The sequence below is a fragment of the Balaenoptera ricei genome, chromosome 11, assembly GCF_028023285.1.
Source record: "Balaenoptera ricei isolate mBalRic1 chromosome 11, mBalRic1.hap2, whole genome shotgun sequence".
Classification (NCBI taxonomy): Eukaryota; Metazoa; Chordata; class Mammalia; order Artiodactyla; family Balaenopteridae; genus Balaenoptera; species Balaenoptera ricei.
This window is the reverse complement of record NC_082649.1, coordinates 23,545,375-23,570,317: the sequence shown is the minus strand read 5'-3', so window position 1 is coordinate 23,570,317 and position 24,943 is coordinate 23,545,375. Positions and strand designations below refer to the sequence as shown.

The following is a 24,943-nucleotide window of genomic DNA, read 5'->3' as shown; positions in this document are numbered from 1 at the left end:
CCTACTTACTCAGTTTCAGGGAAAAAAAGTCCCAGTCTTTACCCCTTATGAGGAGAAAACATCCTGTGAGATGCCAGGGTGAACACTCTTAAGGAGCTGCTAGTCTTGGGCCCCAGTGAAGTTTCCAGAACTATCTCAGTCCAGACTAGGGCAGGATCAGGAAGCAATATGGGAAAGGGAAGTGTTGGTGAAACCGTGCACCTCAGATTGGGACTTGAACCCACGTGCCGGGACACGAACCCAGCCTAAACCCAGATTGGGACTTGAACCTGACCAAAACCCACAGTCTTTTTTTAAAATAAATTTATTTGTTTTTTTAAATTTTTGGCTGTGTTGGGTCTTTGTTGCTGTGCATGGACTTTCTCTAGTTGTGGCGAGCGGGGGCTGCTCTTCGTTGCGGTGCGCCGGCTTCTCATTGTGGTGGCTTCTCTTGTTGCGGAGCACGGGCTCCAGGTGCGCGGTCTTCAGTAGTTGCCACATGAGGGCTCAGTAGTTGTGGTGCATAGGCTTAGTTGCTCCACTGCATGTGGGATCTTCCCGGACCAGGGCTCGAACCCACGTCCCCTGCATTGGCAGGTGGATTCTTAACCACTGCGCCACCAGGGAAGCCCCCACGGTCTTTTATCTGAGATTAGGTAAAAGGCCTGATCTCAGGTTAACACCTGGTTTCAGGACTTAATGAAGCTCAGGTTTTGATGTCTCATGGCAGAAAGAATTCAGTGGGAGATAAAGTGATAGGTAAGAAGTGGATTTATTTAGAGAGAAACACACTCCACAGACAGAGTGTGGCCCATCTCAGAAGGTGAGAGTGGCACCAGGGTATGGGGTTGTCAGTTTTTATAGGAGTGGGTAATTTCATAGGCTAATGAGTGGGAGGAGTATTCCAGCTGTTGTGGGGATTTCCAGAAATCGGGCCACCACCCACTTTTTTGGCCTTTGATGGTCGGCGTTGGAACTGCCATGGCACCTGTGAGTGTGTCATTTAGCTTGCTGATGTGTTACAGTGAGCATATACTGCGGCTCAAGGTCTAGTGGAAGTCAACTTGTCTGCCATCTTGGACCTATTTGGTTCTAATCAGTTTATGTCATGTCCTCGGGCTCTATCATTCTTTTAAAGATTGTGCCCTGCCCCCTTCCCTCCTGTTTCATTGGGACTAGTCAGCTGCTCTCCCGAAGCCTATCCTGCGGCAGAGACCCTAGGCCTCTGACCTGTAACTTCTGGGTGTGAGTATGTTAACCATATTTTCTAGTTTCTGAAGTTTTTGACCTGTTGGGCCTTGCAGATTAGGGAGGGACTGCCCCTCCCGGGGTTAGCCTACTCTTAGAGATAGCAATCAACTCTCCCAGGAGCTCACCCTTTGACATGCAAACTAACCAATCTGGAGCCTGCACCCTCTCACCCGCCTGCTTTATTCCCTCTTAAACTTGTGAGACATTAACCCTAGGCCCTAACCGCCCCAGCACCAGGCATCAGACAACTAGGGCTACACCTTGGAGCTCGCTAAGATTATTCAAACTAGCAATGCCAAACCTAGTCGGCCCGTTGTTGCCCTGCCTCACCAGTTCCTTCCCACAAAAACCACAATACAGGCATTCCTGCTGTTCCGCTTGCTCTCTATCTGCAACTGACCTCGACCTCAGTGTTCTGCCTGTGGCCCTGCTCAGTGTGGTGTGCAACGCCCCCTCCTCACTTCTTGGGAACCAGAGTAAAACTATCTTTTCAATGGTAATCATCTCCTGATCTGTTGGCGTCACCATACATATCAGAGTAGAAGCAAAATCCCAGGTACCTTTTAAAACAGGGAGGACACCCAGTTCTGGTGGCCTGAGCTCTGTTCCTCTGTCCTCACCTGTGCTGGCTACAGTTAACCTGCCGTCCTCACCTAATGCTTAAGCTTGCGAGGCATCTATGTACACACGTTCACCGAATTTTCTCACTTATTCACATATCTGTTATGCTAACATTTAACTTCATATAAAAAATTTATAAAAACCAAGGACAGAATTTATAGGAGGGTGAACTGTATTATGGAAATCTGATTTCCAGGCATCCTGGGTACCTCTCAGGTACACCCCAGACCTACTGAGCAGAGACCTCAAGGGGACAGCAGGGGAAATCTGGCTTCAAACAGATCTCTGTGGCCTGTAAACACCACGAAGTGGCCCGCTCTGCTGAAGCAGCAGTCTGACCCCAGAAAGTCCTGGGATGCAGGGACTATGGTTCAACAGGCAGCAGCCTCCCTGCTCTGCTTCTAGCCTAAACTTTCTCAGTCTGCCCACCTGACAATCAAGCTTCTAATGCAGAAAACTCCTACCCCAAGTACCCAGTCCCATCGAGCCTGGCTCCCTGCAGATTTCGGCCCCCCAGGCAGTGGTTGCTCAACTAGGCTAAGGCCTTGCCCACCTGAGAGCCAGTCTCCTTCCCACAGCCTGCTGCATATCTAGGTGTAGTCATTTCTAGCCCAGCGGTAACGGGGGCAGAAAATGGGGCAATTCCGCCACTTAGGGTGGGGAAGCCATAAGGAAATGGGGGCTCTCTTTCCTACCTGGACTCTTTCTCTTCCCTATAACAAGCATCAAGGTAACAGCAAGAAGATAAAGGCAAGTCCCATAGGTGGGAGGATAATGACTCGCACAGGGAATATGATGGTCTTGGATATGACAGGCCAGGAAAGCAGCTCTTAGAAGGGAAGGTGAAAGGTGCTGAGCTTCAGGTTTAACCCTTGAAGATCTGTGGTCTTTGGGTTTCAATACTCCAGCCCTCCCTGCTCCACCCTGCGCTTAAGGCTCCATCCTCAGACTCTGTAGAAATACCTCCTGGGGGTAGGGAGGAGCTGATACCTTGTCTGACCCTCCTTCCTGGGGTCCAAGGTTGATGGGGCAGGGAAGGGGTAGGGGGTGAAGGGGTTCCTGAGACAGAAAAGGGGCAGCAAGATAGAGAAAGGCAGTGACTAGGAGATGGGTGACCGGAGGGCTGAGGAGACCAGTGGATTGAAGTTACCTTTTTATGCACATGGATAAGCAATTGTTTCAGCATCATTTGTTGTAAAGAAATGTCATTTCTTTACCGAATTGTCTTTTTGCCTTTGCCCAAAATAAGTTATCCATACATGTATTGATCTATTTCTGGACTTTATTCTGCTCCATTGATCTATTTGTCTATCTTTAAACCAAGACTATATTGTCTACTATTGCTTTATAAGTCTTGAACTCAAGTCTTTAATTCCTCCAATTTGTTATTCTTTTTCAGAGTTGTTTTGGCTATTATGACTTTCAGAGTAAAAAAAAAAAAAAAGGGCTTGAGATTGCTTTAAATCTAGGGAGACATGTTTTGGGAGAATTGACATCTCAATAATATTGAGTCTTCCAATTCATGAACACGTTATATCTCTCCATTTATTTGGGTCTTGGAACAATATTTTGTAGTTTTCAGTATATAGGCCTTTCATAATTTTTGTCGTATTTATCCCTAAGTATTTAATATCTGGATGCTATTGTAAATGGTATTGGTTTTTAATATTAATTTCTAATTGTGTATAGAAATACAATTTCTAGTACGTAGAAATACAATTTTTTTTTTTTATATCCTGCACTCTTGCTAAACTCATTTATTAGGTGTAGGAGCTTTTTATTTTTTATTTTTATTTATTTATTTTTTGGCTGCATTGCACAGCATTCAGGGATCAAACCCACGTGGACCAGGAATCAAACCCACGCCCCCTGCAGTGGAAGTGCAGAGTCTTAACCACCGGATCACCAGGGAAGTCCCTGTACGAGCTTTTCAAGTGATGTCTTAAGACTTCCTGCATAGATGATCATGTCTTCTGCAAACTAAAACAATTTTACTCCTTCCTTTCCAATCTGGATGCCTTTTGTTTCTTTTTCTTGCCTTGTTGCACTGGCTAGAGCCACTAGTTCAATGATGAGTAGAAGAGGTGACAGTAGCCAACCTTGTCTTTTTCCTGACTTTAGGGGGAAAGCATTCATTTTTTCACCATTAAATGTGATGCTAGTTGTAGCTTTTTCATAGATGTCCTTTTAAGGTTGAGGAACTTTTCATCTATTCCTCATTTGCTGAGAGATCTTATTAGGAATAAATGTTAGATTCTGTCAAATGCTTTTTCTACATTTACTGAAATTATATGATTTTTTTTTCTCTTTTAGTTCATTAACACAGTGAATTATTGTTCTGTCTCATTCTTCTTTGAAATCAGAAAATATTCCCCCTGATTTATACAACAGATCCTCAAAAGGCTCAATGGACAGCATCAGGTATTTTATCTTTATAATGAGAGGATATATGCTAAGAACCTTATAGCATTAACATTACAGAGAGAAAAGTTCATAGAGAGTTACAGAAGTGATGGCATGTCTCTCCATTCTACATACAGTGTACTTTCCAGAAGCCCTGGGAATGATTAGATTGAATTCCAAACCCAACTTCCACCCTGCACTGAGATGAATAATGTCCCCCACCAAATTTTTGTCCACCTAGAACATGTGAATGTGACCTTATTTGGAAATAGGGTCTTTGCAGATATAATCAAGTTAAGAGGACATCATATTGGATTAGGGTGGGCCCTACTCCAATGACTGATGTCCTTGTTTGTCTGGAGACAAACAGGGAGAATGCCATACAGTGTTGGAGGCAGAGACTGGAGTGACATATCTACAAGCCAAGGATCACCAAGGATTGCTGATAAACATCAGAAGTTAGGAACAAGCAAGGAAGACTCCTTCTACAGAGCCTTTGGAGAAAGCGTTGTCCTGTGGATGGCTTGACTTCTAGCTTCCAGCACTGTGAGAGAATAAACTTCTGTTGTTGTAACCCACCCACTTTGTGGCACTTCGTTATGGCAGCCCTAGGAAACTAATACACACATCAGGGCTGGAGATATATTGGACTCTGTACATTTGGATCAAATAGGAATTCATAAAATATCCTTTACAGAGAATATTTTCAAAGTACAGACCAATATCTTGTTCTGAATATATTATAGCACATATCACGAGACCGTTTAAACTTTAGTTTTGTGGAATTGTTTGTCCTTTTTCTTACATCCCTCTGCTAGTCCATCAGGAAATCTATGGGTTCTACCTTCAAACTAGATCTAAAATCTGAACACTGCTCTCCCTCTGTGAAGACCCTTGTCCAAGCCACTATCATCTCTCACATGGGTGACCACAACAGCTCCCTGTTTTCCTTTCTTCCAATCTTGCTCTCCTAGTCAGTCTACTGTTAGATCAGAGTGATCCTTTTAAAATGTTAAGCCAGATCATGTCATTTCTTGCTAAAAACCTCCAATGGCCTCCCAATGAACCAGTCAATTTCCTTATGATGGCCTAGAGATCCTTGGTCTCCCATTATCTCCTGGCCACATTTACTACTCTCCACCTGGCTCACTCTGTTCACTCACACTGGCCTCTTGCGAACTATGAATACGCAGGCTCTTGCGCAGGCTCCCTCTTCAGGACACTTGCCCGAGCTGTTCCTTCTGCCTGGAAGTTTCTCCCAGATATCAGCATGACTGTTGAAGGAGGTAATCATGAGGACATGACTGCTGGTTGACCCTCGAACTGGACCCGGGCAATCAGGGGCTCCTCACCCACTCCCCTGTCCTTGGAGTGTGAGTTCTGCCCACTGTTCCCACAGTGGGAGCTGTTCCAAGGGCACAACTTTGAGAGAGCAAGGTGTTGTTGAGACCATCTGGACTGAAGGCATGACTGAACCCTATTAAGGCCTCTATATAAACTTTTTAAGATTCTGGTGGGTGAGTGTGGAGGTCTACTCGTCTTGCTGCTGCCCAAGACAAAGCCTCGTATGTAAGTTTCCTTGCTTATTTTAAACCTGCCACCTACCAATCTGGAGTGGTCCGCCTCTTTCTTTGATCTCTCCTTGCTCTCCATGTACAGGGGCTGGTTTCAGATTTTACCTAGGAAGCTCCTGAGGTTTTGAACCAACAATGACTAGATCCCTTACCTTCCCCAAATCTTTTTTTCTTCTTTTTTTTTGGCGACACCATGCGGCCTGCCAGATCTTAGTTCCCCAACCAGAGATGGAACCTGAGCCCTCTGCAGTGGAAGTGCAGAGTCCTAACCACTGGACTGCCAGGGGATTCCCAGACCTTGTTTTTTTGATTCAGTTGGGATGACGTAAGTTTCTTCTCTCTCCTCTATTTAATTTTATCTAACAGGTCCTAAAAGAGCACAGATTTTGAATTACTGAATTGTTTAGAAACATTAAAGAAAACTGACTATTGAATAATAGGGCTTTGATTTCCTCTTTGTTATAGGAAATCCATTTTTGCACATACTGACAACTATTGTATCATAATAAGTAAACATGAAAAAGGACAGAGTTTTGGGAGGAGGAAGAGGGCTATGATCTCTAGTTAGAGGAACCCCAGTGCTATCCCACTGTGGACATGTTCAGTCATGTGCAATCATAATCACAGTCAAAACAACTTGGCCAAGAATCAGATTTAGTGCGTAAGAACCAACCAGCTCAGAAATGACACTCAAGGAGGGAACCAAGGAAGGTGAGCTGAGAACACAAAGGGTCCAGGCCTGCATGGGGTGCATCTTCAGGCTACATGTTTGTGTTGGCTGCTACAGTTGACCCATTGAATACTATCTCCAGAAATAAACATCAAAGAATAACTCAGAAACATTTAGTTACTTGCACACTGATAAGTATTTTCCATGCAAACAGCGTACTGGCATGTGAAGGAATCAGTGAAGAGAATGAGTCAGGGACAAAGGCAAAACAAGGATGTGGTAGACTGCTACACTGGTGGTCCTCAAGGAACCAATGAACCTCCCAGTATCCACGCCCCAGTGTAGCCCCTTCCACACTGAATGTGGGCTTGGCCACATGACTTACTCTGGTCAAGGTGACATTAGCAAGCGTGACGAGGACAGAGGCTTGATAAGCACTTGCACCGTGGAGCTTGTCTTCTTGGAATACTCTCTGTGGAAGCCAGAAGCTTTGTAAGGAAGTCCAACCACCCAGAGACAGCCATGCTGTGAGGACATCAAGGCCAGTTACAGAGCAAGGCCACATGGAGAAGCAATGAGGTGCAAACATGCAAATGAAGCTTTTTGAGTCTTCCAGACCAGGTACCAGCCTCCAACTAAATGCAGCTGAGTGATTCCAGCTGATGCTATACGGAACAGAAGAACCACCCAGACAGGCTCTCAATCAGTCTAGCCCACAGAATCAGGGGAAATAACACATCATTGTTGTTTTAAGCTACAACATTATGCAGTGATTTTTATGCAGCAATGAATAAGTGCAACCAGGATTTACAAGAGAAAGAGAAGAGAGGAAACTGCATTCTGGGAATAGGGAATTTTGTTTGTCTACTTTTGGGGTAAACTGATTAGCTGGCACCTAGCAAAGAGGTCAGTCTGAAATTCTGACTTCGAGTAAATTGTCCAGGGATATCAAATAAAACAATTTTTGTTGTTTACTGATTCTCAAGAAAACCTTGAAGGTTTACCTACAGAACTTACTTGTGTAATATCTGCCAGTGTCCGTTTGTTAGTACCTTTGACTTTATTAGTTCAGGTTGTACAACTTCTCTTATTAGAATTTTATAGAAGAAAACACAGAGATTGGGAAAAGACCCAAAAGGAAGTGGGCCTGGAGAATCTAAACCTTCCCTCCACCAACCCCACCCAAACTTTTTTTCCCTCCTTTAAAAACAGCATCAGTGGCATCAGCAGTCTGTCTGTCCAGCCCTTTAGTCAACAGTCAGGGCTACCTAAAAATGGACTGCCTTAAGAAGGATCAGGGCCTCGCAGACAAGCCCGGAGCCTGAGTTCCAATCGTGGCACCGCACTGAGGAAGCAGGGGTGGAGGGGCACTGGAGGCAGGGTCCTGGAAATGGGAGCTGCTTCATGGGGCCAAGTGGTAATTGGGATCTCCCTGAATGGTGGGAGTATGAGGATGATAACGACAAAGGACTAAAAGGACAAAGAAGAGGTTAGCTGCTGACAGAGAAATACAGACAGAACCAGAGGAAAATGGAGTTAAGAGCTGAAATACAGAACAGAATCATGCAAAGTTAAAGAGAATTAACATTTATTTGGAAGACAGGGTGAATCCATCACTGGCGATTGGAACTCTGAGGCTGCACTTTCTCCTCAGGAAGGTGGGCTGGAATGCGGTGGGCTGTGTTTGGCAGGGGTTGTGGTGGTTTGGGATCTGAGTAGATGAGCAGAATTAGTTTTTTAAGACTGTGGCACCTTTCACACCAACCCAGAACCCACCCATGTGTCCTCTGCAGCTCTATGTTACCCACTGTCCCTACCCCCCTGGGGTACCCCCCCTTTCCTCAACCACCTCTCACCTGCCTGGCTCCCCAGCTGGGCCTCAGGTCGGTCTCCCCAGAGCAGATGCCTGGGATCGTTGAGGAACCGCTGGCTGCGCTGGCATGTCAGGCAGGTCTGTACAGTCCAGCGCTGAGCCTTGCAGCCTGGGGTGCATGTGGGGAAAAGAGAGTGCCCAGGTTTAGGAGAAGAAAAGGTCTCCTGCACCCAGTTTTGCCTCCACCGTTTTCCAGTAGCGATTCTACTCCCTCCCCACTTTGATTTGATGGTGTCAGGTCTCTGCATAAAGTCTGTCATTTTCTTGGTACCCTTTATTTATTTATTTGGTTGTGCCGGGTCTTAGTGGGCAGCACGTGAGATCTTTGTTACCGCGTGCGGGTCGGTCGTGCGGGATCTTCATTGCTGCATGCGGGATCTAGCTCCCTGACTAGGGATTGAACCTGGGCCCCCTGCATTGGGAGTGCGGAGTCTTAACCACTAGACCACCAGGGAAGTCCCTCTTGGTACCCTTTAAGATAAAGTCTAAACTCCTTAACAAGACTCTTCAAGATCTGCCCTGTTTCCCTCTCCGGCCTCCTGACTTGCCCTTGCCCACATCAAAGCCAGCCTCCTGGGCTCTCAGTTCCTTGACAGCACCACAAGCTCTCTTGTCTGCAGCCTCACAAATGCCTAGGATTTCCATCTCCCACTCCCCTCCCTTATAATGAACCTCACCATCACTGGTTTAAGTAACTTAGTATTCTACTTCCCTAATTAAAGCATTTTTCTATGCTATTCTAATTGTTTCTGTCTTAGTCTGTCCCATCAGACTATAATTTCAATGAGAATAATGACTCTAAAGCAATACTTGACACATCTCAGAAAAATAACTGTTGAATGAATGAATGAATATGGGAATCATGTCCTCCAAGATGTCAAATAACATCTATTATCATGCACGGGCGAGGTTGCTTCTCATGGCAACGTCACTTCTCTACTGCCCAGACCTAGTTTGTCCAAGTGGAGTTAAGTTGTTAACTCAGAGCTGGAGAAAGCCGACGCCTCCAAATCCCACACCTGGCACCCATCTACATCGAGGAAGGGATCATTGCCCGTGCCCTCCCCCAGCCCACTGGTGTTCCTCAAACTTCCCACCTCGGCAGGAGGGAGCACTCACGTCTCTGGCGCTGGGTGCAGGTCAGGCCCGGGATGAGGAGGGAAGAGCAGCCACGACAGAGGGTCCTCTTCACCGAAGGGTCCCTGGGGGGCGGAGGTAGGTGGTGGTCTGGGCGCCCGCTCTCCCTCTCCCCTCTTTCCCCCGTCCAGCCCGCCGCCGGGCTCCGCACCCCTCTCACCGCCGCAATACGAGCCGCTTCGCTATGGTCTTCTCCGTGTGGCAGTAAAACCTCGCCAGTGCCTGGTTCTCGGGGTCCTGCGCGAGGATGCAGTGAGCAGCCTGAGGGAAGGAGCCGTCACTGGGGTCCCTCCGCACTGGGCCGCCTCCCCGTGCGTGCGCCGCAACGCGGACTCACCTGGTACAGGAAGCTGAGCCTCTGGAAGGCCTCGCGGTCCTTCACCTGCCCGGCCATCCGAGCCGCGTTAGCTCCCCACACGCCGCAGTCCATAGGCCCCACCCCGGGGTAGCCCCACTCCCGGGCGTCCGCGCAAAGGCCTCCTGGGAACTGTAGTTCCTGGGGCCGTGCGCGCTCCCGTGCCGTCCTTACTCTGGCGACACCCTGCGGCCTCACAGACCCATCTATTTGCAAACCCACACCATCCCCTGCAATCCAAGCCAGGGGTTCCTTTATGAGTTTTGGCTTCCTTTTAGTCTTCCTCAAGCCCATGATTATATTAGGTAGAGACTGGAGAGGTTAGTGGAGCAGGAGAGAATCTTAAACTGCTAAACATCTTCAGGACAGAAGACTGGTCTCTTTATGCAGATAGGTTGGGGAGATGGTTATGTGCAGTATATACCCAGCTAGACTTCCTGCCCTATGCTCCTGAAGCCAAAGGCAGATGCCTGGAAGACCTACAGACTGAAGGAGCAGTTTATACATTCAAAAAAACCACTAGTGCCAGTGCCAGTGAAATTGGAAAGGATCTTGAGGGCAGTGGAGGGAGGGAAGAGGGCTCCTGCCCCTTAGAAAGCACAGCTTACTCCCAATCGTTTCCACTTACCAAAATGCAGTGCTGGACACACAGTAAGTAGGTGATCCTCACTAACTCCTGGTCTTAGGTACCGGAGGAAACCTGTCAACAGCATCCCCTGCCCCTGAAAAAATATCCCCTGTAGTGTTTCACATGCTTTCCTCACATCCCTCCCTTAGACCTCTGTCTCTCCTTTGCTCTGTTTGACATCCTGTGTTCACTTCTGCTTCATAGTTAATAACCACTCGTTCCTGAGGTTAAGTAGAGGATGAATAAATCCTGAGATGGGGAGAGGGCAGACTAAGTCAGGGGAGAATGAGGGTTCTCTCCTCTCCCAGACCCCCTCCTCCCCGCCCCCCAGCAGGCTGGACAGGGAACCAACCAGGCCTCCAGTTTGAAGGAAATGGCTGAAATTTCCTCTCAGATTAGTTTCACAAGGGTCTTCAGGCTCAAATGAGGAGTGTTTAAAAGGTAGATGCCCAGGCCCACTCCAGACCTCGATCAATCACTGAAGGTGAGCCCCAGGAACACAAAACTTTTTTTTTTTAGCCACGCCGTGCAGCTTGTGGGATGTTAGTTCCCTGACCAGGGAACAAACCTGGGCCCCTGACAGTGAGAGCGTGGAGTCCTGACCACTGGACCGCCAGGGAATTCCAAGGAACATGCATTTTTAACCGTTTCTTACACATCAACAGAGATTATCATCAAATTAACACAGGACACATAGATCACTTCAGTGGATCCTTTGTTCCATATTATGTTTTACCAACCAAAGCATCTTGCCACAAAGAACCACAGTCAAGGCACAAAGGTAAGAGGAGAGTCTGGACAAAGTCCTGTTGAGGTGGTAGGAGGAGCTGAAATGCCCTCAATGAATTGCAGTTTCTTGTCCTAATCTTCTGTGAACCCCTGATCACCCAAGTAGCAGATAATCCAGTCATTTTAGTTTGGTTTGGCATGCATTGCTTTACCTTTTTTGACAACATATGTACCCTACAGGTTATTTATTTTGGCCTAACATTAAAATGATTTACATTCTCTGATATGAGAAATGGCAAAAGGTGAAGGATGGCAACAAACAAAATCCGGCTCTTGGGAACACTAGTTCCAGGCCAGATGCACACAGGCCAAAGGAAGTTGCCTATCTGGCCCTTCCCTATACATACCACCCTCTTCTACCCTGTCCCCAGGGTGAGGAAGACTCCGTTTTCTTTTTCCCTGTCTGGCTTGGACACCTTAGCCAGGTAACAAGACTGACAACTTGGGAGTAGCTACTTAGTAGCATTCTTTAAGGCCAGGGCTTTGGATAGGAATACTTTTCTCTTTCCTCTAGTACCTGACTCTCTCCTTTCCAAGTTCCCTTGGGAAAGCAGTGAAAGGGTAGATGTGTCTTGCATCTTGCCTCTCCAGATGAGCAAGGTAACAGCTCTTGGAGATGAGCAACTACAAGGAGGTGGGCGATGAGACATCTCTGCTGAAGGCTAAGGCAGGGACCTGGGTTCTCTTTCTTCCAACCCCCTCCTCCCCACATTCCTACCTCTGGCCAATCCTACTCATAATGGCAACCAAAGAAACCCTTCTCCCCTTCATTAGTCTTTAGGAATCTGTTCATTTAGCCCCCTTTCCTGACCTTCTTTCTAACCTTCTTGATGCCCAATCTCTGCCCTGAAAATAACTCCTCAACTTCTACACCCACGAGAGCAACTGTCATTCATCTTTATTTCAATTTAGAGGTACAAAGACCCCTGTGATCTTCCTAAAAAAACAAGACTATTTTGGGTCAAAAAACCCCCTAAAAGGATGTACAGGGGTTTCTGTTTCCTCCTCTGGTTTGAGCAAGTCAGACCCTCCGACAGACTTGTTGTTTCTGGAAAAGCCTCTCCTTCCTTCCAACCCATCCTTGTGCAATAGAAAACCTGATGGACTTCAGAGGAGACTGCCCCCTGGGAACCAGCTCTCCACCCTAACAGTGAGGAGGGAGACACTGCAGTGCTCTCGTCCCAGCCCAGTCCTAACTACTTCTCCCCATAAACCATTCTAGAAACCAAGGTGTTCTCCCAGATGGTTCAGGACTGGAACCAGGCAGACACGAAGACGTTCCAGCAGGTCACAGGAAGGAAGGCCCGTAGCTCTTGACCCTGCCTCACCCTGATTATTCCCATGTCCCTACCTGTCACTCCCAATCTGTTGGGGGCCTGATGGTAAGTGGTGCAGCATTCTTCCGACCAGCCCGGATGCCTGGGTAGAAGAGGGGCCAAAGTTTCTCAGTAAAAGTATCAGTGAAGGTGTAGATATGAGAGCGGTCTGTGACGTTGTAAAAAGACAGTGTACCGGCCTCATAGTCTAGGAATATGCCTACCCGCTTGGGTTTCACCTTGATGTGCAAAGGGGTAAAAGGTGTGGTGGTGGCTGCATACTTGTCCCCGTTCCACAGCCGCACCCGCCAGTAGCCAGTCTCAGGGAGTGGGGTCAGTTCGCCCTTTCGGCTCACAGAGTCCCGGCACACGCCCACTGCCCAGTGGGTCTTGTCGCCCACCTCCACCTCCCAGTAGTGTCGACCTGAGGTGAAACCCTCAGTAGCCAGGACACAAGGGTAGAAGGTGAAACGCTGTGGTGTATCAGGGAGATCCCGGAGTCTTGTCTCCACGAACTTGACGCTCTTACGATCTTCCGACAGGACTAGGTTAGGATGAGCAGTCTCAGGGTCCAGGGTCACATCCGCTGGCGGGAGAAGCCAGAGTGGGGAGCTAGATGAGGACGGGAATAGCTAAACGCCCCTGCCTCACTCTTCCAGCCTGCCTTTGCAGAGCCTGCTCCCTGAAAGCCCCCAGAACCCCGTGGTTTGCTTAACTTTCTCAATCCTCGGTGTCACCTAAGGGAGAGGAGGGGAGGGAACAATGGCTTCACTTCTCATCCTGGCCCTAAAATAAACAGGTAATGATCTCTTGACTCTGCAAGGGCTGGTGGTTTAGGCTCCTGACTAGTCCTCCCTCCATCCTCCCTGACATCATCATCCATCTCACTGTGTGGAGAAGCACAAGGCACAGTCCAACGGTCAGAAAAAATAAAAATGTTAAGAAGGGTACAGAGCAAGATAGCCTTATAGTCTAGCGATAGGGTGACCATGTGTCTGTTTTCCTGGAACAGTCTGGCTTATGACTATTTTCCAAGTAAGTATTAATAAGACTCCCTTTCACTCTCAAGAGGGGACCAGTTTCAGCAAATTATTTAACCTCTCTGGGTCCCTATTTAGAAAAGTATGGGACTAAGAGTAGATGACACCTGAAGCTTCTCACTTTGAGTTCTGTGACTCAGAGTGAGACTGAAAACCAGGTAAAGGAGTGGGTGTGGATATGGACATGAAAAGTGACAGAGGGGATAATTGAAGTCCAGATAAAGTAGGACCTAAAGACTCTCTTCTCTCTGTCAATTCCCTCTGCTAGTTTCCTTTTGGGAACAACTCACCAATTAGCTGTTTAAGGATTTTCCTTAGTGCAAAGTACTGTCGGGGGAAATTGCTGAAGTTCTTTTCCAGCTCTATGGATACTGAAGTCACCTCCATGGTCTTCACCTTCTCACATCTAGGAGGGATGGGAAGATAGGGGAAGAAAGGGCAGGGTCAGGGGAAGCTCCAGCTTAGTGAGTATTCAGATGTTGTCATCTCTAGGGAGAAACTAAAATTCTCCATCCTCACACTTTCTCCTCCCTCAAGACAAGTACTTGCTTATTGCTTTCTTTTGCCTATCTATGGAAAGCCATATGGTCCCCTAGACAAACCCTTATCTTAATAATCAGTCTTAGAACTTTTTGGAGGTACTGTTATATTTCATGCAAATAGATAACCACCTCCCCCCGCCACCCCCAACCAGTTCCTCCTTCCATCTTGTTTGGACACAATTCCACCCATAGGCCCAGGTAGAATCTGGTTCTATTTCATTATCTTTGTATCTAGGAAGTCCTGATGCTCAAAGGGGAAAAGGTAAGGGACTAGTACTCCCAGTGATTTGCTCTCTAACTGGCTTCATGGATGCAATAAACCTTCTCCCTTTTTCTACCCAGACACTGCATGACTTTCCCATCCTTATTCTCCCAACTCCTTATTGTAGCCCTACTCTTTAAGCCAAGACCTAACTCACTCAAAGAGATACAAGAATCACTTACTTTTCCAGGGTACTTTTGACATCCTAGAGGAAGGAGAAAAGAAAGCAATATTGGTCCTGGTAGTCAAGGGTCCTAAAGGCAAAAGGTTCCCCTCCTCCCAAAAGTTCTAGATCTACTAAATAGGCATAAGGCAAACTATGGGTCACAGTGCAAGGGGACGAGCTCCGGAGGGATCTGAGTACATCTCTCCCAACCTAACCCCCACTTTCAACTCTCAGTCATCATGAAGCTTGGTAACTGATATCACTTCCAAATAGTTTCTTGGGTGCTTATCTTTGTTCCTCAAGAACACTGGGACTCAATGCCAGGGACAGGGATTGTGTCTGCTCTTTACTCTGTCCCCCAAGTACCAACCACACACCTGTCTCCTTGAGGATCAGTACAGATAGTTCCAGACTGCTGGCATAGGAACGAATCACACTCTCCCGTTGTGGTTTGGTATCCCTTGCCTAGTATTGGTTAATAAATATTAGTAACTGTGTGCCAATCCTGATTTGTGAATACTTGGGGTCCAGAAGACAAAGAAGACAAATCTCTGCCCCCCAAGGATTTCCCAGTTTAATGTGGAAGGCAGAACACACATACATGAAAGGACACGAGAGTAAATACCAAGCAATATATAACATGCAGATAAATGTACAACGAAGCCTCACTGATTCAAATGCTGGTAATGTGATCTCTAAGGTAAGAAATATGTTTCCTACAGCCTTGCTAACACCATTCATTTGCTTAAGAAAACAGATTATTTCAAACATTTAAGAGGCACCATTTACATATCAAAAGCAATATATTACTTATACATTATTTCAAGTGTCCTTCAAACTATGATTCTATTCTTTCTGTGCACTAGGTAAATCAAGTTCCAGGACTTAAAAGTAACGGTTACTGCATTTACACAATTTTTAATGCATAGTTTTTTCACTAATTCAGACTAGACTGCCCTCCTCTCAAAAGAGTGAATTTTTTCTTTGGTACAAGTTAAGCACATAATTGTTGACAAGACATAAGAACACAGAAATGATCAGAAGGGGATGGGAGAAATCAGAGAAGGCTTTCTGTAGAGAAAGATCCTTTGAGCATGTCTGGAAGAATGAATTGGATTTAGAGAGGCAGAGCGGAGGAGTGAGCATTGCAGGCTGACAGAATGGCCTGTGCAAAGCTAGACTGCGCTTGGCCTGAGGGGCTATGCAGGGGCAAAGGTCGAACCTTAAGCATCTCGAAGCCCGACTGTAAGCACTTGCCCTCCACCTCAGCAGCCAAGTGGGCCAGGTCCCGGCGCTTGTCTCCAAGGTGAGCAGCATTTTCTCGGAGGCGCTGTAGAATGTCCTGTTCCTCCTCCTCTAGTCGTGAAAGTAACACCTGCTGCTCTTCATCCAGCCGCCGATGAAGCTCTTCAAATTCCTTTAGGATCTGCTGTTGACGACTCTCCACTAGTCTCTGAGAACAGAGGGTGGGTATTATGTTTAACAGGGCCAGTGGGGCATAAAGTGCCTTTCCCCACCCACCATGTGCATGAATTCACACAGACTTCCAGCGTCATTGGAAAGAGCTTAACAGGACACGCATGTTTCTCTCCATTGGAATTTCCTTTTGTAAAGAATGGCTCCATCCCTAACTAATAAGAACCTACTGTATAGCACAGGGAATTCTACTCAGTGCTCTGTAGTGACCTAAATGGGAAGGAAATCCAAAAAAGAGGGGAATATATATATATACGTATAGCTGATTCACTTTGCTGTACAGTAGAAATGAACAAAATAGTCTACACTATACTCCAATAAAAATTTTAAAAAAAGAAAAGAAAAGAATGGCTCCATCCTCATTGTCACCCCTACTGATGATGGGATGAAGACCATTGGGGAGATAAGAAAATAAACCAATGTTAAAAAAATTTATCTTCTTTATTAAATTAGCTTCTAAAAAAGCTACACTTTTATATTTTAGTAAAAATATTCAAGACATAAGAACCCAATAATATGACATGTACTATTACAGATATCAGAGATACCTCTGCTATGGCCTACTCTAAAATTCTAGTTAATGCAATCTGTCAAGAAAAGGAAAGTACAAATACTGGAAAGTCAGAGATTGTTATCATTTGTACATTGCAAGACATTTACTTGATAAAAATCAGAGAAGCAACTGGAAAAATATCAGAATCAACAAGATTTTAGAAATGGGTTGTTACAAAATATAAATGTAGATTTCAGGGCTGAACCTGTTAAACAGCTTCAAGTCACTTCACAGACTGACAGTTCACACCCCAGGAACAGGTTATAGAAGTTTGTGAGTAAATTATTTGCTTGAAATTTGAAACATGCTTTCTTTCAGTTAAACCTCTAACATTTCTGAAATTGGATAACATATGACTCAAACTCCAGCCATAACCCATTCTGAGAGTTATCAGCAGACATATCCTCCCTTTTGCACCTCAACTGCAACAAGAAGTGATCTCCCCAAAGGATTCCCTAAGCATCACGTGTCTGATGGGGAGGAATCAGCCCAAGAGGAAAGCAAAGTTAGAAGCAGAGACTGGGACTCTGGAAGGAGGAAGTGGATAGGGCCTGGAAGGCAGGGTTGAGGGTGAATAGAGAGTGGGGCTGCAAAGCCAGGTGGGCCTTACAAGCCTTATGTTTCTGGATTTCAAGTTAGTTTCCAGCAGAGGCTGACTAGCTCCAGTTCTAGAGCTGCTTGCTGCTTCCCATTTCACTGCTGCCTCCTCAGGAGCATATTGGAACAAAATCTATTCTCACAACATTTACCATTAAGTAAAACACAACCTTTTTTCCTGTGTGTCTGTGTGTTTAGGGGTGATGTATGGGTAGAATTTAGGTTCGTAACTGTGGTAAAAAGAAAGCAAAGGGCTCTCTTATAATCTCATAATCCCTTCTCTTTTTTTCCTTCTATTTTGTAGGGCAGTGGTTCTTAATCAGGGTGTTACCTCCCTCTAGGGATGTTTTGGAAACAGGGAGCATTTCTGTTTGCCATGATTCGGGGAGCTCCTGGGAAGGATGCTAACACTCCTCCAATGTGTGAAGACAACCCAGTAAGATGAACTGCACCATTTTCTAATGTTCTGCTGGATATTAAAAAAATGGGAGTCCTGGACTTGAATGCCACTTTATATACAAACACAGAGTAATTCTTATATGGTTTTAATATACCTGAATTTTTCAGGAATGGCTGAAAACTCATTAAGACTGTATTTTGTTTTTCTTAGAACTTTACTGTAAGTTATTTATCATTTTGAAAAATTATGGCACCAACAGCTAAACTGCTAGTGGCATTTGAGTCAACAGTACTACACAATTCCGTCAGTCTGAATTTGTATTTGTTGCATTGTTGATATAGGTGCAAGGATAAAACTGCACTGTACTGTCTTTCAGGGTAGTCATGCCTAAATGTTTACATACCAGATTTTATTATAAATTACTTCTATGTTATATTATATTATACTATATTTGGGCATGATAGCCTCTTTTAAAAATTATGTGGATAGATAATTTTATCCATAATTTTCATTTCAGCATGATTAATTACAAATTATTTATTTCTAAAAGGGGCATTGGGTCTGGAGGTGGGGATGAGGGAGAGAATTCAAAAGGTCACTGAAGGAATGCTGGTGGTTGGTGAGTTTCCGAGACCACTGAAATGATAATTTACATTTAAAAAAAAAACACACCACAGTTCTGTTCAAGCATTTAGCAGGTTTTTAAAATTTTTATTCCCCTCTCCATCCTTTACCTTTAAGAAGGTGATCAACAGGAAGAGGAAAGCTAATGACTGGGAATAAGCTTCATTTTCACATATTTTAAGTTCTTCAGGAGCCCTCCAAAAGGACAAATAACTTTTTTTTTTTAACGTTCACCTTTGCAATCAAAATTAGTTCAAATTTTAAAAAAATTCAAATGTTTGTTTGTTAAAATGTATAAAGGACTAAGGTAATAATACTTGCTTCCTGTTGAAATGTCATTGTTAAAAAAAAAAAAAAATTAGTGTTTCTACGGATTTCAAACCTGTGTTTAATTTCTGGTGATCCCTAAATCTCAACTCCAAAAACTCATTATTTCTTTTGGAAGCCTTTAATGACATCAAGTTTCTCTGCTGTCTTCTTAGGAATTTGCAACTGTGCTTTTTGTGCCATGTCATTTATGTTTTCTCTACTTGACTGTAAGCTCAAGGAGGGCAGGGACTGTGCTTTTGCTCATCATTGTTCCCCAGTGTCAAAGACAGGGTTTGGCCTATACTGGAAGCTTAGTAAATATTTACTGATTTCTGCAGAATTAGTATCTCTGATTTTGCACATACTGGCTATATAATCTTGGACTAGACACTTATCCAAGTTCTGTTTCCTACTTTGTAAACTGGGGATAACAATACTTACCTTACAGGGTATCTAAGTTCACTCTTGTCAAATATGACTTCCTGGACTCCCTTCTCCTTGTCTTGTACCTCCTCTATGTCCCACTTGGGCCAAGTATAGCCTGAACTCTTAGAACTTAATACTGGGCAAAACCCTAAGACATAATACAATCTTCTAAGTTTGGAATGTCATGGACACCTAATGAATTAATGCACAGGATTCAATAAATACTAGGTATTATTACCACTATAATTAATACATGTTTCACTGTCCAACAGAAGAAATAAGGCAGATACCAAAATACCATGCTACAAATATGGTAATGCTATGGAAGAGATGTGAAACTGTATGAAAATTAAGAAAGCTAATTTCTAAAGGGTCAGGAAAGGCTACATAGGAAGTGGTTTTCATCTTAGGATGGACAGGATCCTATAGGTAGAGGATGAGGAGGGTAAGAACATTCTAGGAACCATTATCATCTAGCATACTTGAGCTTACTTGAATTAAGAGAATGTGGTCCTAATGTCGCTGGGGGGTTCTTCTGGGAGCTGTTGGGCAGCTCCTTCATTCTTCCTCCCCAGTGCACCTTCCACATTCTCCTTTCCTCAATCCCTCTAAGGATCTCTCAGCAGAGAGCCTCCTTCCCTGCTCTACAAAGAAAAGGAGGCCAAGGGGCATGAACTCCCTCAACTCGCCAGATATAAGATGTTCTGTCCTTCACCTCTTACATCCTTCTCCTCAATTCTTAATCCATGACAATTTAAGTACAATGTTTAATCACAGTCAAGCTTAATAAAATATCATTGTTTTTGAGAGAACAGCATTTTTCTAATAAACCAGAACTGGTGGATTAAATAATGTGTGGTTACTGTTCAGTTAATTGCCTGCAGAGCAGCCCAAATGGGATTGCCTGCCTTTACCTTGAGCTCCCCAGGCTTCTTCTCCTCAGAGGACTTGCAGCGGGTGATCTCCTGCAGCTTCCGCTCCAGGGGCTCCAGGCACTTCTGCAGCTTTTCCTGAGGGGTGAGAAGTGGGAGAATGGCATTTGGAGTTGGCTAGTACATCCTACGTTCAGAGGCTAACCTATTTTTTTTTAAATTAATTAATTAATTTTTATTTTTGGCTGTGTTGGGTCTTCGTTTCTGTGCAAGGGCTCTCTCTAGTTGTGGTGAGCAGGGGCCACTCTTCATCGCGGTGCGCGGGCCTCTCACTATCGCAGCCTCTCTTGTTGCGGAGCACAGGCTCCAGACACGCAGGCTCAGTAGTTGTGGCTCACGGGCCTAGTTGCTCCGCAGCATGTGGGATCTTCCCAGACCAGGGCTCGAACCCACGTCCCCTGCATTGGCAGGCAGACTCTCAACCACTGCGCCACCAGGGAAGCCCTAACCTATTTGTTTTAAACCATTTGTTTGCTTCCTATCCATCTCACTGCCTCTTGATCCAACTCCCTTCCTGGCCTGTCATTTGAGGTGTCAGCTTCCTACAGGTCCCTCCTCCTGCCACCAGCCTGTCTCCATCACCTTCCTTGCTCTGAAACCTTCCTTTCACTGAATCTCACTGTTCCACTGTCACCAACTCTCTGTCCTTCCCCAGCCCTATTAATTTTCTAACTCAAGGAACTGCTTGTTACTGTCAAAGTGACCTCCTGTACCCTGATATCTTTCTTTAAACTTGTTTTCCTATCCAATTCTAACCACTTGCAAATATAATAAAATCTTGATTACTTATTCTTCAAACTACCATAAAGTCTTATTTCCAAGATTTTATTAACATTATTAACATTTATTAATTAGGCAAAGTACCTGATAAAGTGCTAAGACATTAAAATCTCTAGTTCCTATTACTCAAACATTTACCCTGTGTCCCAGTAGTAAGTTAAACCAGATGCCGTATTATCCTTTATTGGGGGAAGATGCAAACAGACTGGTTCAGCTTAGCCTGGTGGGGATCATTCTAAAGTGAGGTTACCTGTTCCCAATACCAGTGGGTAAACAAGGGGTGTGCTGAGCAGGGGGACAGAATGAAGAAACCAGGCCATTTTTCAGTTCTTAAGTTTGATCTTCTCCACATGGTTTCATTCATTTATGAAAAATATGATACATTCCAAGACCACACATACTCAAATGTGTTATAAAAGTCAGACAGAAGTTTTGGGGGTACTCCTTACTGCTTTTCTTCATGCCTGAGGATAATTGATCAGACATACTGTGTGCCCTGGTGTACATAGCTCTGAAGGGACTATAGAGTGAGGATCAGATACCGTCTTGCCCTCAGGAACTTAAAATCCTCTACCCAGGGAGTCTCCCATCCTCTGTGCTCCTCCCTCTTGCCCTGCATTGGCATCATGTGTCTGGTTCCCTACCTTGTACTCCTGTGTGGCATCGTCCAGTGGCACGACGGTGTGGGCCCGGTGGGTGTGGGAAATTGCACATATCAAACACACAGCCTCCTGGTCCTCATAGCAGAAGAGGCTGAGGGCTTCATGGTGTTGGGGGCAGAGGCTCTCATCTCGGATCTTCCGCTTGACGGCCTGGAGCTGCTTGGCAATTTCCACCATGCTGCCCAGCTGTCGATTAGGCCGGAGACTGCGGTAGCGGGACGTCTTTCGACATACAGGACAAGGGAAGTCCCTCTCTAGGTCCTCCCACCAGCGAGTGATGCAAGCTTTGCAGAAGTTGTGCCCACACTCAATGATGACAGGCTCCTTCAGATACTCCAGGCACACAGAGCAACTTGCCTCCACCTGTAAGTTCTCCAGAGCTGCAGCTGTGGAGGCTGCAGAGGCCCCGGCCTCTAACAGGCTTGTCTCTGCCATTATTTAACTTGAGGTAAGGATGGGAGAAGAGAAAAAAAAAAATGTTAGTTGGAGGTTTAGTTTTTTTTGCATCCCTGGCCTGACAGTTACTCCCATGTTAAATCCTAAGTCCAGATTTAGCCCCATCATGGTATTTTACATCTTCTCTTCCACTACATCAACCTCTTTTGTTTCTCCATTTCCAAAACTTTTGACTCCCAGCCATCAATTTTTTTTTTCTCTTCAGCAAAATGACACACAACCCTCAATCTTGTCTTTTACCACTGCTTTCTCTTGCTAGAAACAGAGGCTTCCTTCAACTCTAGCTGAGTACTTCTCCTGATCCAGGTTCATTCCACTTGTATCTTAGAACCAAGAGTTTCAGACCAATGTATTCCTAGCGTGACATCTTCTTCTAATAGATGAGAAAAGAGTATGGGAAAGCGAAGAGTGCCACAAAAGTCAAAACATTAATTAAGATTTCTTAAATTAAGTATATTTTAAAGTTTAATATTACAGAAGAGTTTTACTACAATAGCTCATTGGAGCCTAAGCTTGATTCTCTGCCACTGTTCTCTCAGTCTTTCAAAGGGTGATAAATAGAATGAGTTAGGCAAGGGTGACAACCTCTTCTTTTCAGAAAGTTTGAAATTATTCTTCCTTTTATCAGGCTAGCCTAGAGGAAGTGTGCCCTTTTCTTGGAATGAAATGATTTCATACAACAACTCATTTCTATTTGTGTGCATTTGGACATCTGGAACTGCTGAAAAGTGATAAATTCAGGGCAACTAAAGTCTATTACTGAGCCCAGGGCAATAATTTTTTGAAGAGAGAGCTGACAAGTCTATTTTAAGTATTCAGCAGTGACTGGAGTCTTTTGAAATAGTTATCGATAACTAATTCCTTGGATGTACTGTACCTCCAACTAATAGGTTCTGGAGTGGTTGGGAATTTAGAGAGAGAAAAGTAAAGAGGCAATCAAAAACTTCTAATGAAGCCTCAAAAGAATTGGAAATGCATTTAAGAGATTTATAAAGCAGAAGGCTGGTCCTCTACTCCATCCTTAATACATCACCACTTTTATCCATGAAATAGCTGACTTCTCTATCCCCTTAACCCCCTCCCTAAGGGACCCAACAGAAGGAAATTTAGTAAGTCTGTGTATTGAGAGAGAAGTGGCCATGTAATGAGTTGGGTTAACAATGATTATTCCTGTATATGTTGACGGCACACGTGAAAAGTATTTAATTTGGAGTAGGAACTGATAACCTATTTGGATCTGAATTTCCTCCCTCAACCAGGAGAGAAGTGCAGTCAGACGATTTTTCTCTACCTACGGGAATCCAACTTTGACGAGTAACCCTTCCCTTTCCCTAATCTTCTAGAAATTAGGTGGTTTCCTCACCTGGGGTGAGTTGAACTGTTTGCAGAGTTAGGGAGCAGGATGGATCTAGACTAGCAAAGAAGTAGTGTGAAAGAGAGATGGGGAATGGTTAGGGAGGTATGGGGAGAGGACTTGGAGCTACAGCACTAGTGAGGCCTTCGGTGTCTCTGGGTTGGTCATTTTTTCCCTTCTATTCCTCGTGTCTCAGTAGAAGGGCAAACTTCAAAGCCGTCCTCATTTTGTTTCTACCACTGTCGGGGGTCCCACCTTGCGACCCTTTCCTGGGCGTGGTCCACAACTCGGTCCCACCCCCGTCTCCATCTTCTCCCGCCAGATCTGGCGCGGGGGACTGGAGTGGGGGGAGAGGAAACGTCGTTGTTGGCAGGGAGGGAGGGATGTGTGTCCAGGTGAGGAGGAGGTGTGACGTGAAGGTGGGATGCCCGCCGCTATGACGCAGCCGAGAGCCGCGGTGACGGCGTAAGAGTTTCACCCGGGGAGGCGAGCGGCAGCGGGACGGGGGAACGGCGGGGTAGCCAAGCAACGCCGGACGCGCTGACGTCGCCGGGGCGGCAAAACGTCCGCCCGGGCCCGAGGCGGGCGGAGGCAGCTGTGGTTACGTGCGGGGGGCCGGTGACGCAGTCGCGGGGCGCTAGGACGCGGCGTGCGGAGCCGGTCAGCGGGGACAGGCCCCAAGGCCCCGGCGCGGCGGCGGGACAGCACCTACCTTCCCGGCTTCGGGTCCGGGAGTGCGGGGCGCAGAGCCGCCGGAGCGCTGCCTCCCTCCTTCCTCCTCCCCCCGCCCCCGCCCCGCAGCGCGACACACAATACTCGCCGGAAGCGGAAGCCGCGCTGAGAGGTTCGTGTCAGTGGAAGCCCGGGTATCGGCGGGCGGCCGCGAGAAGGCCTAGCGGCGCCTGCGGAACAAGGAGAAGGCGGGGCGCCGGAGGGGAAAACCAGCAGCAGGCGTTAAGGGCGAGAAGAGGCCCGGAGGGGCAGGTGGCTGAAATGCGGTCGTCCAGGTGACCCGAGGAATACTCTGGAGAAAGAGGGCCGCGCATGCGCGTGGCGAAGCGCTGAAGCCCATTGCCCACAGGGCGTCTACGGGCGCCGGGGCAGGCGGGACCGTCCCGCCCAGGGTGTGGGCCCGGGTTCTGACCCGGCTCGGGCTGGTCCCGGTTGGGGCTGGGAGCCGCCGGGGGCGGGACAAGGGCGGGTTGCGGACTTTGAGCTACACTGCTCCTCTCTCCAGGCCAGTCCCGGGAGAAGGTGGCTCGCCGAGTCGGCGGCCAATTACGTGGTGGACCTGCGGGTCTCAGCTGGCACGTCACTTCCGACAAGTTGAGTTTAAGCCTTTTAACATTCAAGGATTAGCTCAGTTTTCCCTGCCGTGGACTTCGGATGCTGGTCACCTTGTCCTTGCTAGGCGAGCTTTACGGAAATAATCTACCTCCTCCGATGGAGTGGAAGCCCCGAAAGAGCTGGTACTGTGACTCTGCTGCTCCCCTTTGTGTCCTCAGCTCCTCGCTCGGTGCCCGACCGCAGCGAGCGCGCCGTGAGCACCCGTTCTGGGTGCGAGCCAATCCCGTCTTTTTCCAGTTTTGTGGCTTTGGCTTGAGTTTCTCCTCAAGAGCAGATGGTGGTTGTGCGGGGACTCCGGACTCCTGCGTTATAGCCTCCTTACTTTCCTCTCCTGTTGCTGGAAGCTTCGCAGCCCTGTGACTTTGGAGGACGAGAGCGAGATGATGAGGCTGGGGAAGAGTCGGCGGACAGAGGTGTGATG

The 24,943-nt window shown here is 46.3% G+C and overlaps 2 protein-coding genes and 1 long non-coding RNA gene across 10 annotated transcripts in view; 1 reads left to right on the top strand and 2 right to left on the bottom strand.

Moving 5' to 3' along the window:
- Positions 1–332: 332 nt before the first annotated feature.
- On the bottom strand, positions 333–9,977 carry RPP21 (ribonuclease P/MRP subunit p21). 5 transcript variants are annotated; one of them, XM_059938243.1, is made up of 6 exons: positions 9,846–9,973; positions 9,669–9,769; positions 9,491–9,573; positions 8,355–8,480; positions 6,884–7,023; positions 333–564 (listed from the first exon to the last, which is right to left on the bottom strand). In XM_059938243.1, the coding sequence occupies exons 1-6, from the start codon at positions 9,936–9,938 to the stop codon at positions 487–489; spliced, it is 621 nt and encodes a 206-aa protein (XP_059794226.1). In that variant the 5' UTR covers positions 9,939–9,973; the 3' UTR covers positions 333–486. The 5 variants fall into 5 exon arrangements, with proteins under 5 accessions (XP_059794226.1, XP_059794225.1, XP_059794224.1 ...); XM_059938242.1 differs by lacking the exon at positions 333–564 and having other exon boundaries at positions 4,629–7,023; positions 9,669–9,745; positions 9,846–9,977; XM_059938241.1 differs by lacking the exon at positions 333–564 and having other exon boundaries at positions 4,629–7,023.
- Positions 9,978–11,189: 1,212 nt separating this feature from the next.
- TRIM39 (tripartite motif containing 39) lies at positions 11,190–24,898 on the bottom strand. 3 transcript variants are annotated; one of them, XM_059938237.1, is made up of 7 exons: positions 23,431–24,898; positions 21,348–21,807; positions 19,906–20,001; positions 15,829–16,059; positions 14,623–14,645; positions 13,927–14,042; positions 11,190–13,182 (listed from the first exon to the last, which is right to left on the bottom strand). In XM_059938237.1, the coding sequence occupies exons 2-7, from the start codon at positions 21,798–21,800 to the stop codon at positions 12,635–12,637; spliced, it is 1,467 nt and encodes a 488-aa protein (XP_059794220.1). In that variant the 5' UTR covers positions 21,801–21,807; positions 23,431–24,898; the 3' UTR covers positions 11,190–12,634. The 3 variants fall into 3 exon arrangements, with proteins under 3 accessions (XP_059794220.1, XP_059794219.1, XP_059794221.1); XM_059938236.1 differs by having other exon boundaries at positions 23,888–24,897; XM_059938238.1 differs by lacking the exon at positions 23,431–24,898 and adding an exon at positions 23,185–23,417.
- The window catches only part of LOC132374515 (uncharacterized), a 31,329-nt gene continuing 30,067 nt past the window's right edge, over positions 23,682–24,943 (top strand). For both annotated transcript variants that reach the window (XR_009505681.1, XR_009505682.1), the window contains exon 1: positions 23,682–24,935. This is a non-coding gene — a long non-coding RNA (uncharacterized LOC132374515). The remainder of the gene's footprint in view (positions 24,936–24,943) is intronic.

Coding starts and splice junctions, on each gene's coding strand:
- RPP21 (XM_059938241.1), bottom strand. CDS start 9,938: ATGGACTGCGGCGTGTGGGGAGCTAACGCGGCTCGGATGGCCGGGCAG. Junction 8,481..9,490: donor CTGCACCCAGCGCCAGAGAC/GTGAGTGCTCCC, acceptor CATGCACCCCAG/GCTGCAAGGCTCAGCGCTGG. Junction 7,024..8,354: donor CCAGCTGGGGAGCCAGGCAG/GTGAGAGGTGGT, acceptor ATGTCCTCACAG/CATGGCTGTCTCTGGGTGGT.
- TRIM39 (XM_059938237.1), bottom strand. CDS start 21,800: ATGGCAGAGACAAGCCTGTTAGAGGCCGGGGCCTCTGCAGCCTCCACA. Junction 16,060..19,905: donor AGAAGCCTGGGGAGCTCAAG/GTAAAGGCAGGC, acceptor CTCTGTTCTCAG/AGACTAGTGGAGAGTCGTCA. Junction 14,646..15,828: donor CGGGCTTCGAGATGCTTAAG/GTTCGACCTTTG, acceptor TCCTTCCTCTAG/GATGTCAAAAGTACCCTGGA.